The sequence below is a fragment of the Camelus ferus genome, chromosome 4 (genome assembly GCF_009834535.1).
Source record: "Camelus ferus isolate YT-003-E chromosome 4, BCGSAC_Cfer_1.0, whole genome shotgun sequence".
NCBI classification, from domain to species: domain Eukaryota; kingdom Metazoa; phylum Chordata; class Mammalia; order Artiodactyla; family Camelidae; genus Camelus; species Camelus ferus.
Window position 1 is genome coordinate 67,747,232 of NC_045699.1, and position 16,578 is coordinate 67,763,809.

At 51.3% G+C, this 16,578-nt stretch overlaps 1 protein-coding gene across 12 annotated transcripts in view; it reads left to right on the plus strand.

Moving 5' to 3' along the window:
* Positions 1-16,578, plus strand: part of RALGPS1 (Ral GEF with PH domain and SH3 binding motif 1) — a 269,898-nt gene that overhangs the window by 215,153 nt on the left and 38,167 nt on the right. For all 12 annotated transcript variants that reach the window (XM_032478473.1, XM_032478471.1, XM_032478472.1 and 9 more), the window contains 3 exons: positions 4,573-4,710; positions 7,133-7,226; positions 11,817-11,884. In XM_032478473.1, coding sequence (XP_032334364.1) covers positions 4,573-4,710; positions 7,133-7,226; positions 11,817-11,884 — 300 coding nt within the window. The remainder of the gene's footprint in view (positions 1-4,572; positions 4,711-7,132; positions 7,227-11,816; positions 11,885-16,578) is intronic.

A 16,578-nucleotide genomic window follows, 5' to 3' on the forward strand; every position in this document is an offset into this window, starting at 1 on the left:
CCTCCTGTGCTGTGCCCGTTGCTGCGAGGATGCTGCGGTACCAGCAAGGCCAGCCTCGCCTGTCGCAGACGGCGGCCGTTACCATTACGGTTGTTTCCTCCAACGCGTCTGCACCTCCCAGTCTAGCCCCGGTCCAGCCGCAGTCCCTGGCACAGCTCAGCCTCATGGCAGCCAGGGCCAGTGGCTGGTCCAATTACTGTCCATCTTAACAAGGCCAACAACACAGTGTCTTCTGCTGCAGTAACTCGGTATAAATAGGAAAGGAACTGAGGCGTCCCAGCTGTGCTGTCCCAGGCCAGACAGAAGCACCCAGAGCTGATTGTCTGAGGTGGGTGGCCACCACGTGGTCAGCATCTGGGCGCCATCCATGGTCGTGGCAAACCCAGCTGGGTGCATCTTTCCCGTGGGCATCCCGATTCTGCTCCATGTGGGGCCTCGCTGTGGAGCCAGGCTCAGGGTCAGCTCAGCTTCTTGAGCACCTCAGTGGTCCAGGCCCAAGGAGACTCCTCACAACGACCGTCATTACCCCCAGTCACAGCCAAGGACACTCAGGCCCCGGGAGGTGAGAAGGCTTGTCTGAGGCCACCCAGCTGGTAAGTGGCAGAGCCAGGGTTCCACGTCTGCTGGTTCCAAGCCCCACACTCTCCCACTGACACCACAGCTGCTTGTCACATGGCTGAGCTGGTGGGCCCACTGACGATGGGATGGCTGTATCCTGATGGGGGCCGGGGAGGCAGCGGGGAGGAGGTGGAAGGTGCAGCAGGGGGAGGTGGCCACCATAGAGACATCAGCTCTCCCGGAGAGCATTGCCCCCAAGGGGAAGTCGAGCAGGGAGAGCCAGAGCCTGGATGCCTCCAGGTTTGTCTGTGCCCCCTTCTGCCTCACCAGGTGCCTAGCTCTGAGGACTTGGCTGGGGTAAAAGAAGGACTGACAGTGTGGCAACCTGCACCGACCTGGGTTCGAATCCTGCCTCCGCCACTTCCCAGCTGTGTGACCTCAGACAAGGCAATGCGGCTGTCTCAGCTTCAGTTTCTTCCTCTGTGAAATAGAGAGAAAGCCACCCTGACAACAGCATGGTTGTTGCGAATCAGTGAACTGGGCTGAGCTCTTGGTTTAAGGGTGCAGAGTCAGTGTTCAGTCTTACTGCTATTATCATCATTTGACTTTGTGTCTTCCTTCAGCCTCAGAACCAGGGGAGTGATGTACTTCATAAGGTTATCTTGTGGGTTAAAGTCCATCCACACATCCCTTCTTTGAGCTACCGTTCCCCACGCAGCCCCTGTGCTCTCCGTTCCACAAGCGGAGGGTTGAGCTCGCAGAGCCAGACACGCCTCCTACTCAGAGAGATTTTGAGTCTCGTGAGGGACTCAGACACCAGTCAGACCGATAAGTATCTCATTGCGGCTGTGAGCGCTCGCTGTGTGTCGGGCTTAGCACAGCACTGGCACCGTACAAGTGGGAGGTGGCTGCACTCATGGTTCCATTAAGGTTTCTAAATATTTCCAGTTGTGGGCTAGGGACAACACTGAGACGATTTCCCTGGATTTGTGCAGTGTTAACTGTGGACGATTCTCTGCTTTGGGAGCAGTTTGTGTTTGAGTGAAAGGCTGTCCACGTGGAGGTTCTGTCTGGGTGTTGCCGAGGCTCAAGGTCTGCCCAGGCCACTGGGGCCAGGAGGCCCCTTTCAGGGGTCCCCTTGGTCCTCAGCATGTGGAGGCCTTGGCCTGTACTCTCAGGTTGGGGAAGTAGGTGGGTGTTTTGTGGAGGGGGTGATGAACACTCTGACAGTGGAGTTTGCTCTTATGAAGTAGTGAGCTCCCCATGCCCCCGGGGGACAAGCCAGGGCTGGGGAGGCGATGGCGTCCCGGCCCCTTTGAAGGCGAGCTTCTCCTGGCCTCTCAGAGCCAGGACCTGAGAGGAAGCAGACAGGCCAGCCCTGGTCCTCACAGGGCGTCAGAGGGTGAGCCTTCCCTGCCAAGTGTCTCATCTGAGAAAAGGTGACTGACTTCTCGTGTGTTTCTGATGACGGGTGAGTGAGTCAGAACACAGGCGCTAGATCTAGACAGACCTGGGTTCAGATCCAGCACATGCACCCTGAGGCCTCAGGCAGGTTTTGTAATCTCTCTGAGCTTTAGTTTTATCCTCATCTCTCACCACGGGGCCAGTGGGAGGATCCCAGGAGAGGAGGTTCCCGTCTTGTAGTAAATCCTTGGGAAGCATCAGTTCTCTCCCTTTTCTCACATTCTACTCCTTGGTGTCTCTGCTCCCGGGCGGAGGAGCGTTCACTCTGCCACTGAGTCAGCTGGGTTCAGGTCGACACAACGTTTGCACCTGGAGCAAAGCCCCCTCATGTCCCTTATCCCGTCACCTCGTGGTCAGAACTAGGGGATACTCTTTGTTGTGGTTGAAGCATTAATGGGGTTTTCAGGATTGCTGTTGCTGAATCCTTGGGGAGGTAACTGAGTTACATTTTTAAGACAGGAGAGGAAAAACAAGGTCAAGAGAAAAAATAAATCTGGATTTAAACCTTACAATCCTAGAGCTTCTATACAAAGGAAATGATTTCTAATTTAAAAAATTTTGGAAACATGGTACCACTAGAAAGAAAGGAAGTGGAACTGATTCCTATGAGAAGTGCTAGCATATGTTTCTGTGATTTAATGGTTTCCCGTAAAATGTGTAGCTATTTTAAAAGCAGACGAATGACTCATGGTATCCAGCATCAGCAGCCCACTGCAGTGGCAGGAAGCATGTACTCTGGGGAGGCAGGCTTGGGTTCAACCCACACCTCCATCACTTACCAGCCCTGTGACCTGGAGTGAGTTGCACATCCTCTCTACACTCCCGTTTCCTCCTCTGTAAAACGGGTTTTACAAGGACAGATAACATAACGAATGTATAAGTCAGTGCAGTGCTCGTCCGGCTGTGCAAAAAAATCCACAACTTTAATATTAAGTACCTGGTTAATTACATTTGTAATAATTATTAGTAGTTTAATAGTAAGATTTTAAGGCTATAAATTTTCCTCTGATTACCACTTTGGTCCAATCTCATAAATTTTGGTATGTAGAGTTCTTATTGTCATTGTCTTTGAATAAATTTTTTATTTTAGATTTTTTTGTTTTTTCTTTGATCCAAGAGTTCCCATGAGTGTGTGTGCACATGTATATGTGTGTGTTTAACAAATGGTTAGAATTTTTACTGTATTTATTGTTAAATCCTAGGTGTAATGTAAGGTAAAAGAGTGTAGATAAAATGGCATTTACTTTTAGAACGTATTGAGCTTTTCTTTGCAGTCTAGTATATAATCACTTTTTGTAAGCATTCTATGAGTATTTGAAGAGAATTATATTTTTGTTCATATTACAGCAAGGTTGTTAATTTTGTTATTAAATACCATAGTCATATATGGACACATATATATGTACATCTGTAGATGTACATATGTATGTGTGTATATTTTGTATGTACACACATATGTGTGCACACACACACACAAATTTTAGAGGAGACATACCAAAGGCTCCCTCTATGGTTGTGGCTTTGTTGAATCTGCTTTTCATTTTTGGCATTTTTTTGCTTTGTATATTTTGGCGCAGTGTTGCTTTGTGCACAGAAATCTGTATCCATTAAATCTTCTCCATCAACTATACCTCTCATTAACATCAGTCACTTATCTTTGCCTTGTTCAGTGTTTTTGTGCCTTGAATTCTGCTTTATATCACCGCTCCTGCTCAACTCCACCAATATTACGGGTGTAGTGGCAGTACTCATGGGGAGCTACTGGAAGGACACGCCATCCACTGTCCATGCACATCTCCAGAGAAATTAAAGTGCGGCCCTGCAGCAAGCCAGTCAGCTGAGAGCTGGGCAGTGGACCACACTGCACAGCCAGTCCTCTTCTCCCATCCCTGGCCAGATGGCTTGTCCTGAATTCCCCTTGAGGTGAGGCCATGAGGCCATGCCGAGGCTCCACACTGACCTATCACAGTGATGTTATTTTGTAATTAAGCACCCTCAGGAGAATTCCCTGTCTAGCCTTGGTTCTTTGTACCAAGGACTGTTGGTACAAAGTGCTGTTTGATTTCTTCTTTTGTCCCTTAATTTATGATCTGGGTTGTATGTGTGTGTACAGATAGATGAATAAACAGACACACAGCTAGGTGAATAAGTGAAAAACCGAATTCAATCCAAATGGTGTTCTCCTGGACATGACACCTTAGACCTATTAAGCTGCAGTGGCTGGTGAAGAACACAAGTATTCATTCATCCCTTTCCTGTCCTGTTATTTTCCAGTTGGGTTACAGGTAAAACCCTTATTGCTGGAGAGGGTATGAACTGGAAATGCTAAAATCTTGCCAGTGTTCATTTAGGTCGCTGCTCAGATGTTTGGTTTACAGTTGAGCAGTCTGTGTGAAAAATTAGTAGGCAGGATTGGAATTGAATTCCAAATAGTATCTCATTTTGCCATAAGTCACCCTATGCCTTCTAGCAGAGCAGTTCTGTCTTGTGCTATCTTGTTCTGATTAATGGTGAACACCTACCATCATTAAATATCTTCTTTAATTTTAGGGATCTATCTTCTGGATTTAATCTACATTGATTCTGCATATCCTGCCTCAGGCAGCATCATGGAAAACGAACAAAGATCCAATCAGATGAACAATATTCTCCGAATAATTGCTGATTTACAAGTTTCCTGCAGCTACGGTTCGTATCCCTGGATGTTGGAATTGTGAAATCTTACATCACTGAAATATGGGTCTAGCACTTCATCAGTGAGAAACTTGAGGCACCAGGTGGTCCTACAAAGCTCTTCACTTTAGTATCTTAAGCATCAAACTTGGGCTAGATCCTTTACACATGTGTTTGATCTCCTAAGACTGCACAAACTAGATGTTACCATCTCTGTATCACAGGTGGGGAAACTGGTTGAAAACAGTGTAGTAGTCACTTGTCTAAGATCATACATCTAGTGAGTGGCAGAGCCCAGGTCCTTCATTCACGAAGAGCCTTGTGGGCAGCCCCTGGCAGCTCTCCTCTCAGCAGATTCAGGGACTCAGGCTTCTCTAGCTTGTGACTCTGGCACGTTCCATGGCCCAGAGTCCTCCACTAAACTCTGCATCCAGCTGGCAGATGCAGGAAGAGAGAGAATCATGCAAGAGTGGGTTTTGTGGGCCAGACTTGCATGTGGCGCTCATCACTTCTGCTGACGGGGCTAGGAATGTCATGTAGCTGTGGGCCTAGAGGGAGAAGGAAAATGACTTGGTAAACAACTAGCCAGGCTCTGCCACGCACGACCAGATCCAAAGGGTGACCATGATGGTGGGTGTCTGAGATGGATGGAGGAAGTGTTGGAGATGAGGTTGAGAAACAGAAGTCAGTATGCTGTATGGGCCATCCACATGGACACTGATGTCACCCAAGATGATGGTGGACTTTGTGGGGGTGGGGCTTAACTGGGAGCCAGGTACTCAGGAATGGGCATGAGTGACCAAGAATCCAGGCAGGAAAAGTCAGCAAGGAAGCGGGGAGGGTGGTGGAGCTGCAGGTGGTGGAAGGGAGTAAAAGTCTGGAAGCAGCAAAGTGGGACGAGAAAAAGACCAGCTCCCCCTCACCATTACACAGGGTCTGAGAAACCAATAGCCGGCTGGGAAGGCCACTGGGAGGCCAGGATGACGTTCCCACAAGAAGGTCCACAGAAGCAGAAGGTCCACTCATGAGCCCTCCACAAGCACCACAGGGTGGGGTGAGGTCTGCACCTCCAGACCAGTACGCCTTCTAACAGAGGGGCAGGGAGGGGACTGTGTTCCCAGTGCCCTTTCCACACCAGTACCTCAACACTGGTCCTGCCGGCCCTCAGAGCAGTTACAGACACGGTTTTGGGGCCAGACAGATGTGAGTTCAAATCTCATCTCCGCCTCTTGCAAAGTCATTTTCTCCTCTCCGAATCTGAGGTGTCCTCATCTGTAAGACACGGGTGTGATGTGCGCAGAGCCCTGTGCACATCCCAGCATTTCATTACAGCTCAGTAAACGCTCACTCTTACTGTTTTATGTCCACCTGCACCCTCCCCATCCTCAGCTTCCTGAAGCAGGTGTCATTATCCCCATTTCAGAGATGAGAACACTGAGGCTCTAGATAAACAAAGTGACCCATGGAGAATCTCGCAGTTGCAAGACAGAGCCATCAGGTGTTCCTCGCAGCACCTGGACGCCCTGCCACCAGGCCCAGGAAAGCGAGGGCCCTTCCCCACCCTCTTTTCTGTTCCTCTTCACAGCCTCCTCCATTGCCTCCACCTCTCTCCTTAACTGGTTCTGTCTCAGAACAACAGAGGGTCATGGAGGGTTTTCAGCCCCTCAGAAGGAGTGCAGTGACCTTGACAGTCTGGGGAGAGCAGCTGATGTCAGTCAATCCAGGACAGGGAGACAGTGCAGTATGGCCTCAGGTGACCCAGGGTCAAAACCTGGCTCTACCACTTCTCAATGATGTGACCTTACAGGTTGCCATGGCTCCTTCCTCTGTGCAGTGGGCATCTTATTCCCCTAAATGAGGCAGGTGCAAAGGTGGAAGCAGACGCCTTCTAGAAATCACCTGGTGCAGAGCCTGGCACAGAACAGGTGCTCAAGCGTCTAGGCCTTTCCCCTTCTTCTCAGGACGCAGCAGCTCCAGCCGGTGGGCCGGACTTGCAGGTGGTGCTGGGATCTGGATTGGGCCTCCACACCAGGCTGGATGGGGTTCATTCATTCTTGCATTCTTATCACATGGGGGGGTGGGCAGGCATGGGAGGCATGCCCAGTTACTCCAGTGGAAACCTGTTTTAGGGCACACACACCTGGCTCTGGTCTCTTCTGGAGGCTATCTTTCCCCAAGACCCATCTTCCCCCAGCCAAGGAACCATGGTGAACTCAGGGTGTGGGGTCTGCAGCCCAACCATTGTGGGGGGCACTCCTCACAGGACCCCTATGTGCCCAGTGCCGAGCACAGGCCTGGCCTAAGGGACCATCAGCAACCTAAGGAGCTTGGTACCTAAGGAGCCTCTCATGCCAAAATCTGTGATCCCCACCCTTCTCACTTGGGGCCAGGAGAAGGGGAGAGACTGAAGCCTGTGGGTTTTGTCCACCTTCTGCAGATCACCTCACAACCCTGCCCCACGTGCAGAAGTACCTGAAGTCTGTACGCTACATCGAAGAGCTCCAGAAGTTTGTGGAAGATGACAACTACAAGTAAGTGTCTGCCTCTCACCTCGTCCTTCTGGGACCAGCAGGTCGCCCCCTGCAGGGCTTACACAAGGTCATTGCGGCGGCACCCACGCCCCACTACACACAAGCATGTGCAATAAGATGACCTTGGACCCCACAGAGCCCACGGCGGGGCTGCTCAGCCTCTCCTCCCACCCGCCCCTGCCCCAGCCCCAGGCTCCACTGTACCGAGGAAGGTGTTCTGGGAACTCCTCAGGGTGGCTTTCCACGTGGGCTCTCCAGCGTGGCTTTTCGAGTGGGTAGTGTGAATTTGGACTCCACAGCTGTATGTGGTGCAGGGTTGGTGCTCTGGGTCCTCACGAGTGACTCCCTCCACTCACAGCTTTGAGTGGAGGGGCAGCTTCCTAGCTGTATCTCAGGCTGCCAGAGTTCTCCAAGAGCCTGTTTCATGGACGAGGCAACTCCCCGGGGCCCCAGCCTTCTGCTGGACTCTTGCCACCTGGCACTGGCCGAGGCCACATCTCTATCCCCTGCAGCCCATGTAGAACAGACCCTGTTCCCATGAAGACCCCTGTGGTCCCTTTGGCCTCATCTTCCACCCCCCTGCTCTGGCTTTCAGTTCTTTCTTCATTTGTGGCACCTGGGAATTTATCTAGCATTTCTGTGTATTTAGAGAGAGAAGGAGGATTTTTCATATTGAGTCTGTCTGCCATGTTGATTGGATGTCTTCTTGGCTCATGTTGAGCTTGAGGTCAACCAAGAGCCCTAGTACTTTTCAAATGGCCAGTGGATATATCCAAGCAAGTCTCAAACATCTTGTAATTGATCATTTTCCCCCTAAATATCAACTTCATATGTATCCCTTCAAATCTCATCTTCTCGGTCTCTTCCAATAAACCATGACTCCTTTGAATCCCACTATCCAATATATCTTTCAATTTTTTAAAATCTCTTCCAATTTTGTGTCTAAAAATTTGATCAGCTTGATAACTTGGTCTTCGTCTAAGTCACTGAAAACTGTAAAGAACTGGGGCCACTAGAGACCCCCCCAGGTTACTCCTTTCACTCACCAGTCCCTTGGGAATGGCTGTTCCCATGGCTGCACATCTGGTGGCTCCACAAGGTGGATCTCAGCCCTGCTGTGAGTCAGAGACACCTAGGAAGCCTTCTAGCCACCCAGGTGTCTGGGGTAGGGCCTGGAAATCTGTATTTTTCAAAGCTCCCTAGATGGTTCTAATGATTGGTTACCTGGAGGAACACAGACATAATGCCTTTAGTTGTTATTGTGCAATATTTCTTTAAAAATAGAATATAAAAATTTTTGATCTACTACATAATCATAACAAAAATAAATGAAGGCCAGAGATTACCATTCAAATTATGTTTGCCACAAATGGCTCATTTTACTTACAAAGCATTTGCTGTTCCTGAAAAGAGTACCCCAGAGTGTGAAATTATTCCCACTGAGGTTCTGGGATAATATTTTCCATTCATGTGCCAGTAATGCGATTAAAGAGACAGTAGTTTTTCATTAACACTAATATCCTTTAAGGAGAAAAACGGTCTATAAATATGTCTGATCATGAGATAGTCCTTGGACAGGCTACAGATCGTGAGTAATTACTCCTTCCATTCTGAAGGATGTTGAAAACCCCCAGCACTTAATGCTAAACAACAGTCAGCCTGGATTTTACAAAAGCCCTTTGTAAGAGGACAAACCCAGGGAGGAAGGCTGCGTTCTCACCCCAGGGCCTAGACCATTGAGGAAGTCCCTTCCTGGGAAAGCCTCGGCTCTGAGTGACATGGGACTCGCAGGGATTGTGACTCTGCTTGAGGAACCCACACTCCAAGGCCCAGCTTACACCAGGAGACTTGGTCCCCATCCCAAAGGACGCGGGCTAAGTTCTTACCTTGATGACCCCACCCCAATCTGCTTTGGAAACATTGTGCTGAGGAGCCCAAACAGTGCTTTGTTTTTCTCAGCCTTTAGTCTATTTTTTTTGTTTGTTTAAGAAAAATTACCCAAACTCCTACCTCTTAGCATGACTGTTAGCATTAAATGAACATAATTTTGGACATTTTTCTATGCAGAGAAAGTGCACATATATACATGGAGAACGATAGATCGATGGATGGATGCAAGAATACAATTTATTAAAATTGGATTATACTGCACTTGCTATTTCTAATTAAAAGTATTCATTTAATTTCTACTTTAGCCAGAAAAAGGAACCAAAATAAAACATAAACAATTGCTGCTCTTCAAATAAATATTTCTCCACTGCAAGTGATAGCATTTCCTAAAAGGTCCTTCTAAAATTGACAAAAGAGGGCAGGAAAACCATGAAGAGGTTGGAGTCTCGAAGTTCTGTCCTGATTAGATTTCCATGGTGAGCAGGGTCCGCTGACTTGGGTCACAAACTATGAGGTATTAGCGTCCCCTCCTTCACCTCCCCTTCAGCATCTTCCAATTCCTTGTTAGTTATCTTACCATTTCTACATAGTCCACATTTATCACATATGCATCATGTTCAGGAATCATAATTCCTACTGTTTAGTGTTTTTAAACAGTTTCAATTCTTACCACCTGTTGCTTCTCCACAGCTTTCTGGAATCTTTAAAGCAATCCCTCATTTAGCTGGGTTTCATCATGAAGCAGGTTTTCATGGTCCTGTCCGTTCAGATTTCTTTCATGAAAACATCTGCATCTGACTCGCTGGACTCCTTTGCTTCTGTCCCTCGTGATGTGCAGAGTCTGCCCCCACTGCCTTCGGGCACTGGGCGCTGCCGCAGAGAAGCCTTCAGCCAGTCTGGCTTTTTCCTCTTGTAAGTGGCTTGTTTTGTCTACCTGCTGGGTGAAGAATTCCTGGAAGTTCAAAAGCTTAACAAGGGGAATGCCTCCTTGGAGGGTTCTGTACCAGATTTCCCTGGAACATGGAATGCTCTTTCTTCACCGCAGAGGAATTCTGTTGGTTTCTATCTTTGACTATTCTTCGGTGCCACTTCTTGGCTTTTCTCTTTCCGGCATTCCAGGACTCCATACGTTGGATGCCCTCCACCTTTCACATCCATCAGCTTCTTTCCAAGGGCTGTGATTTCCACCTTTTTCATCAACAGTCACTGGGATGATCTGTTTCTCCTTAGGTATCCCTCCAGTCCGCTCTTGTTTCAGTCCTTGATTTGTTCCCCTGGGTCTCCAGTCTCCCTTTCATCTTACTCCTTTGTCTCAACACCTCATTTTTCAGGTTTTGTTTTATTCACCTTGTGTTCTGAAGAAGTTGTTCCGCTGCTCAGAGCACTTGAGGGGATGTCCTTGTGTCCCCTGGGGTGGCCTTCTGGCCTGGGCCGTCTGGACAAGGCTCTGTCCCTTCCCCTTTCCTCATGGCGTGAGGGGATGTTTGCTCGCTTGCCTTATCATTTCTTTTCGTCTTGCTCCTGTGGGAGAGGCTTTATCCGGATGCTCCGTGGCTCAGATGGAGGGAGACGATATCAGACCCTGCTCCCATGTGTGAGGTGGGCCGGTTTTCCTTCTGCTGTGCTGTGAGGTCCTCTCGTGCAGCCTGGGGGTACGCAGGGCTCAGGCTCCCTGGAGACAGGGGTCATGCAGTCTGTTTGAGAGATGGGGGCTCTGTTAAGAGTCCGACATCAGTGTTTCCTCCACGTAGTTGGGGGCTGTATTCCATTCAAGAAAGGGATACCCTCAGGTTTCAAATCATCCCCACCACCGCCGTGGAGCCTTCATTTCCATCAGAGCATCCACCCCGCCATCCATTTCTCTCCAGAATCTGGAGCCAGTGTGAGGAGGGAAAGGTAAGGACTCCCTCTTATGCCCACTGAGAAGTCTCGGAGGGTAGGCAGGGTAGGAGCCGTGCCCCGTTACAACTCTTGGCCAGACTTCAGAATCCTCTTTTTTTTCCTTGGCTCCACGTTTCTAAAGTTCACGGCTTCAGTTTCTGCCCCCACCCTTGCTAGGTAGCAGCTGGTGAACTCTCCCTCCTAAGCCTTCATCATTGTTTGTTGGTTTTGTTGAAAGAGGGAGAGTCTGGCATCTGGCTTCACTTTGTCATTTTCACCCAGAAGTTCTTAATTGATAGCTTTTAAAAAATAGTAATAATATTGTGATACCAATCCTCATGATATATCCACTGCGTTGTGCCTCTCTGGGGGCATGAGAGAGGGCAGTGTGATGGTTACACACCCTGGTTTGGGGTCAGACCGTTCTGATCCCCTGCTCGGCCACTCGTCAGCCCTGTGAGTTGTGGGGAAGCTACGTGACCTCACTACTCCTCTGTTTCTTCATCTGTAAGGCGGGGATAGTGTACCTAGTTCACAGCGTTGTCTTGAGAATGAACTCATTTGTGCCCGCAGATGATGGGCCGTGACTACACTGTTTACCGTGTCTTCCTTAATCATCATTTCTTGGTCATGGAAAGGCCCTGGGGACTTTGGAAGGAGGTGGCTGTGATCTGGAGCAGACCTCAAAGTATTCCTGGGTTCCATGACTGTAATAGCCCTTAATGACAATCCAGTTTCTCAATTCCAAACATGCACACGTTTGGTTTCCCCTCCGATACACCAGAGCCCATCTAATCTTTTGAAAATCTTTGTTTTCAGACTGTCTCTCAGAATTGAACCAGGAAGCAGCTCCCCAAGACTAGTGTCTTCCAAGGAAGATCTTGCAGGTATCGTAACCACTCAAATGGGGGCAGACTCGCTAATAGCCCAAGCGAGAATGCCGGCATTGGCCTTGCCTGTGGAGCCAAAGGGCAGCGTTGAATTTGCAGGTTGGCAGACTCAGCCGTCCCTGCTTACAGCTCTCCCACGCCAGCCTGCCCAGGATTCTGATCACACTGGGCCCTTGTGGGACACATCTGGGCTGGGGCCCCCTGGAAGAGCCTGAGACCCCAGAGAGGCAAAATCAGAACCCCAGGTTGGGGGCACGCAGAGGGTAGAGAAAACCCCAGCATCTTCTCTAGGTCCCCCGGACCCTATGATCGGGCCTGCTGCCCGGCTCATGTTGACGAGCCCTGGAGGGGTGCACAGGATGCCTGGAGTATTTGGTGCCACCATCTACAGATGGCTCACCTTCTCAGAGCATCAGTTTTATCCACATATATGAGACACACACAGTGTCCCTAGAGATTAGGGGCACAAACTTTGAAGTCAAACCTGAGCTGTGCTGTTTCCTAGCTTTGCCACTTTACCTCTCCAATCCTCAGTGCCCTCACCCACAAAACGGAGGTGTTACGAGCACTCACCTTGCAGGGTTGTGCTGCCTGGGCAGGGCCACGCCGCTAAAGCACTCTGTCCACGTGTGCATGTTGGGGAAGTGTATGTGTGTCACCACGGGGGCTGACCTCTGCTGCTGCCCCGGGAGGGGCCAGGCTGAGGGCAGGGTTCTAACTGTACTTCCTCCTCTTGGTTTGAGCTTGGGTGACACTGACCTGGTTCTAAGTCACTGACATCTTGGACAAGCAACTTCACACTCTCTGGGCCTCAGTTTCATTATGCGTAAAATGGGAATAATAAGTTTTCTATCCCAGAATCTCTGAAACGTCAGAATTGAAATGCTGTTCGGAAAGCATGCAGCACAGAGTCTGATGGCCAGGGAGTGTTCGGTGAGGGGGGTGCTGCTGCAGGCTGCTGCCTGGTGTCGTGCCACCCCCAGGCTGTGACCTGTTCAAGCCACTCTCTGGAGCCAGGCCACAGCAGCAGTCACCTTTGCTGTTGGATTTGGGACCACAGAGCTTGCAAGAGGTGGTTTTGTAGCCTCTCATGAACCCCAGCAAGCCAGGCCTCTGTCCTGACTGCCGGAGTTTCCTCCAGGCTCCTTACCTTTTCCAGCCTCTCCTGGCTCCATTGTGCAGGCTGGACCCTGCCCCCAGCCTCCCGGGGTCCCATGTAACTTAGTAGATGGAGTTACTGGTGGCTCCACACAGCCTTGGGAAGTGCTGCTGTCCACACCTCAAGAGACAGTCCTGGCCTAAGCTTGATTTTTCAGAGGGCTCCACGAGCCGCATCTGAAAATACCTTCTGCAGTTTCCTCCCAAATCCACTGCCTTCCACACGTGGCAGGTGGCCCACCAGCAGAGGTGACCAGGAGGAGCTCCTGGCGCTGGTGTGGCCTCTGCCTTCTCAGCGCTGCCCCTATTCTAGAACACCTTCCCTCGCTCAGTCACCTGTTCCTTCCAGATGCTCAGTCAGCTACACCTGGCCTCTGGGTGGATGGAGGCAGGGACCCCATCAGAGGGACGTGGGAGGTAGCAGCAGGATTCTAAAGTGATTGTTTAAGGCCACAGAAGGAACAATAGGAAACACCAACCACTCAAGATAATTTCTTCAGGAAAGCACGCCAAAATTCTGGAGCAGAGAGTGAGCTCTGACACCAAGTGTTCTGCCCTCCTGAGTCTCCTCCACATGAGTTTGAATAACAGGCCTCTGCGCCCTGTCTGGTTAATACACCTTAACAGGTTGACCGCATCTCCAGCCTTCCCCAGGTGCCAGCAAGTCCCAGCGGCCACACTTGGTTTCCACCCTCCAGACAGTGCCAGAGGGTTCATGGGCCGGTGCCTTCCTGCCCCAGCCCAGGTCTGCACCAAGCGCCACCAGCTCCCATTGCTCAGAAAACTGACACTGTTCATTGGGGGCCTCCAGACCCAGGCCACTCGCTGAGCCCAGGGGCAGGGAAGGAGCAGCCGCACTCACTTTTGACCCCAGCCTGTGGTGGAAACCAGGACTGGGAGCTGGGACCCAGGCCCTGGTCCAACCTCCAGGTTCAGCCAGACTCTTCTTCCATCCTGTCCACCATCACCTCCACCTGGATCTGTTGTTCATTAGCCGCGTGAAACCAGAACCCAGCAGGTTAACTAACCTCTAGTATCAGTCAAAATCCTGGCAGGAAACAGGATTGCCCCCTGATGACTCACATGAAGAGACTTAATGAAGGGGAATTGGAAATAGGACTAAACACTTCACACAAAGGGCAGTGAGGCGCCCAGCACTTCTAGGCTGAAGGGCATGGGGAGAAATCGTGCTGCAACTCTGACAACTGCTGAATCCTGGAGGATGGTCAGCTTGCCGAGAGCTGTGGTAGCGGAGGTGAAGCCAGAGGGCGGGGTGGGGGGGGGAAATGCCTTGACCTCTCTCTCCTCTGCGCTCCCCCTGCGTCTGCTGCCTGAGCTTCCCATGGGCCAAACCCCATCAGAAGCCTGGAGTGAGTGAGGTGAGCCAAGGGGCGCTCTCGAGGGGTCAGCCTCCCAAGGCACCAAGCAGGGCAAAGAAAGCGTCTGAAGGGTTGGATGGAACACACACATATCTGCCAAACCTCAGTTTCTCCACCTATAAAGTGGACGTATTAATACCTCCCTCACAGGGTTGTGTGACACTTCATTGAGATCACGTGTGTAAAACACTTATCCAGTGCCTAACAGAACACCTGGCCAAGGGTAACTTTATTAGGACAATGTTACGATTGACAATATTATGATTCTGCCCCAGAACTGAATCCTCCTTCAGGTTTTAGCAAAACGTCACTGCCTCAGGGAGGCCTTTCCTCCAGCCCACTCCCACCCGCTCCGGGCAGGTCAGGCCCCCGGTTACACACACGGAGCGGATGGGGGCGGCGCACAGCGGCCCTAGTCCAGCCCACCCAGTTCTTGCACTGGAGCAGAGCTGTTGGTGTACTGGCTGCCTGCACACCAGGGTGGCAGAGTTGAGGTTGGGTCAGAGGCCCTGTGTATGTGTTGCAAAGCCTCGATCACTCACTCCCTGGCCTCTTCCAGTTCATCACCGTGTGTTGTACCCTCTGCAGCTCTCCGTGCTCCTCCACGGCACCTCCCCTGTGGAAACTAGACAGTTCTGTGCTCCTTTGCACCGCGTCTGCCTTCCCCATCCACCCAAAAGGCCCCTGAGATGAGGAGCCAGCCTGGAGCTCCTGGAGCCCGGCTCGCGGGGCAGTAGGGATAGTCAGGACATGCCTGAGGTCACCTGCCCTCGCCCTTCAGCCCTGGCCTCTGGGCTCCTTGCTGGGCCCTGTGGGCACCTGGTTCCCGGAGGCAGCTCCGGTGTGGCCAGCTGACTGCTGACTCCGCACTCCCTCCCTGGGAAGTGCTGACGCCGGCACTTTTCACACAGTGCAGCAGTCCCCGCTCACGGGAGTGGCTGCCACCGACTCTCCAAATCCCTGGCTCCAGCCCTGGAAGCAGGATGTTAAGTTTTCATTGATCACCAGAGGGCCCAGGAGTGTCTGGAAGGCTTCAGACGTACTTAGGGGTCCCAGCTTCCCACCCTTGGCCTCCAGACGACGGAGGGGACAGGCTTGGGGTACCATGGAGGGCGAGACCAGAGGGGCAGCTCCAGGGAGGCCTTCCCTGTCTGGCAATTAGACTGGGCTGCATGGCAGGAGCCCGACCAGACCTGGGGACAGGAATGTGCCTCTTGCAGTCCCAGGAATGGGAGGAACGCGGCCTCCCTCGGCTCCTCTGGAGGGGGCTGGAGCTACAGCCCTGGGCCCTTTCCAGCCACAGGGCACCCCCACACCTGCTGAGGAAAGGCCCCAAGATGCATTTGTTCACTCAAGACGTCATGTGCCAGGGCCGACTGCGAGCCAGGCACCGGGTGGAACCAGGCAGAGATCTGCCCTCTTGGGCTTCATGCTTTAGTGGGGGAGGCAGGCAGCGGAAGGCGTGAGGGGCAAGCAGGGCACACAGGAGCCCCTAGAGGCCAGCGTGAGCACCCAGACCCCTCTCTACTGCTGTGCCAGCTTCCCCCTGAGCCCACTGAGCCCAGCACGGGAGTTGCTGGCTCCAGCGTTGGAAGCAGCCCTGGTCTTGGGACCCCGGGGTCTAGGTTAGTTTCGAAGTGGTCCCTGAGCTGAGGCTGTGCCCTTCATCTCTGTGATGCCCCCGCATCCCACTCTCCACCCCTGGGAAGTGGCCGTGCTGGCAGCTCCACCAACAGATAGACTGTGAGAAAGGAAGTGGAGAAACCTTCTCAGTTTCTTGTCTGGGGAGAAAAAGGGCCAGGAATGCCACGTTTTCGGTTTTCCCCCACGTATGTAATGTTTAGTTTATATAAATGAACTCACATTTTCCTGGAGAGCAGAAATCATAAAGAACGTTGACCCCAAGAGAAGGCAAGTGATGTTTGTGTGTGCCTTGGAACCGGTGAAGACATTTCCAGATCTTGTTAGCTCCGCCTCCAAGTGGCTGAACCAACTGACAGGTTTTCTCTGAAGATTCCTTGGCAGTGGAGCCAGTCCATGGAAAATCTCAGCCCGTACCTTCAGGACTGCTCTACGACACACCTTCCTGCCTTCCTTCTTTGACTGCCCAGTGGGGAAAAGCCCTGCTTTGGAGTCAAGCAGACCTGAGTTCCG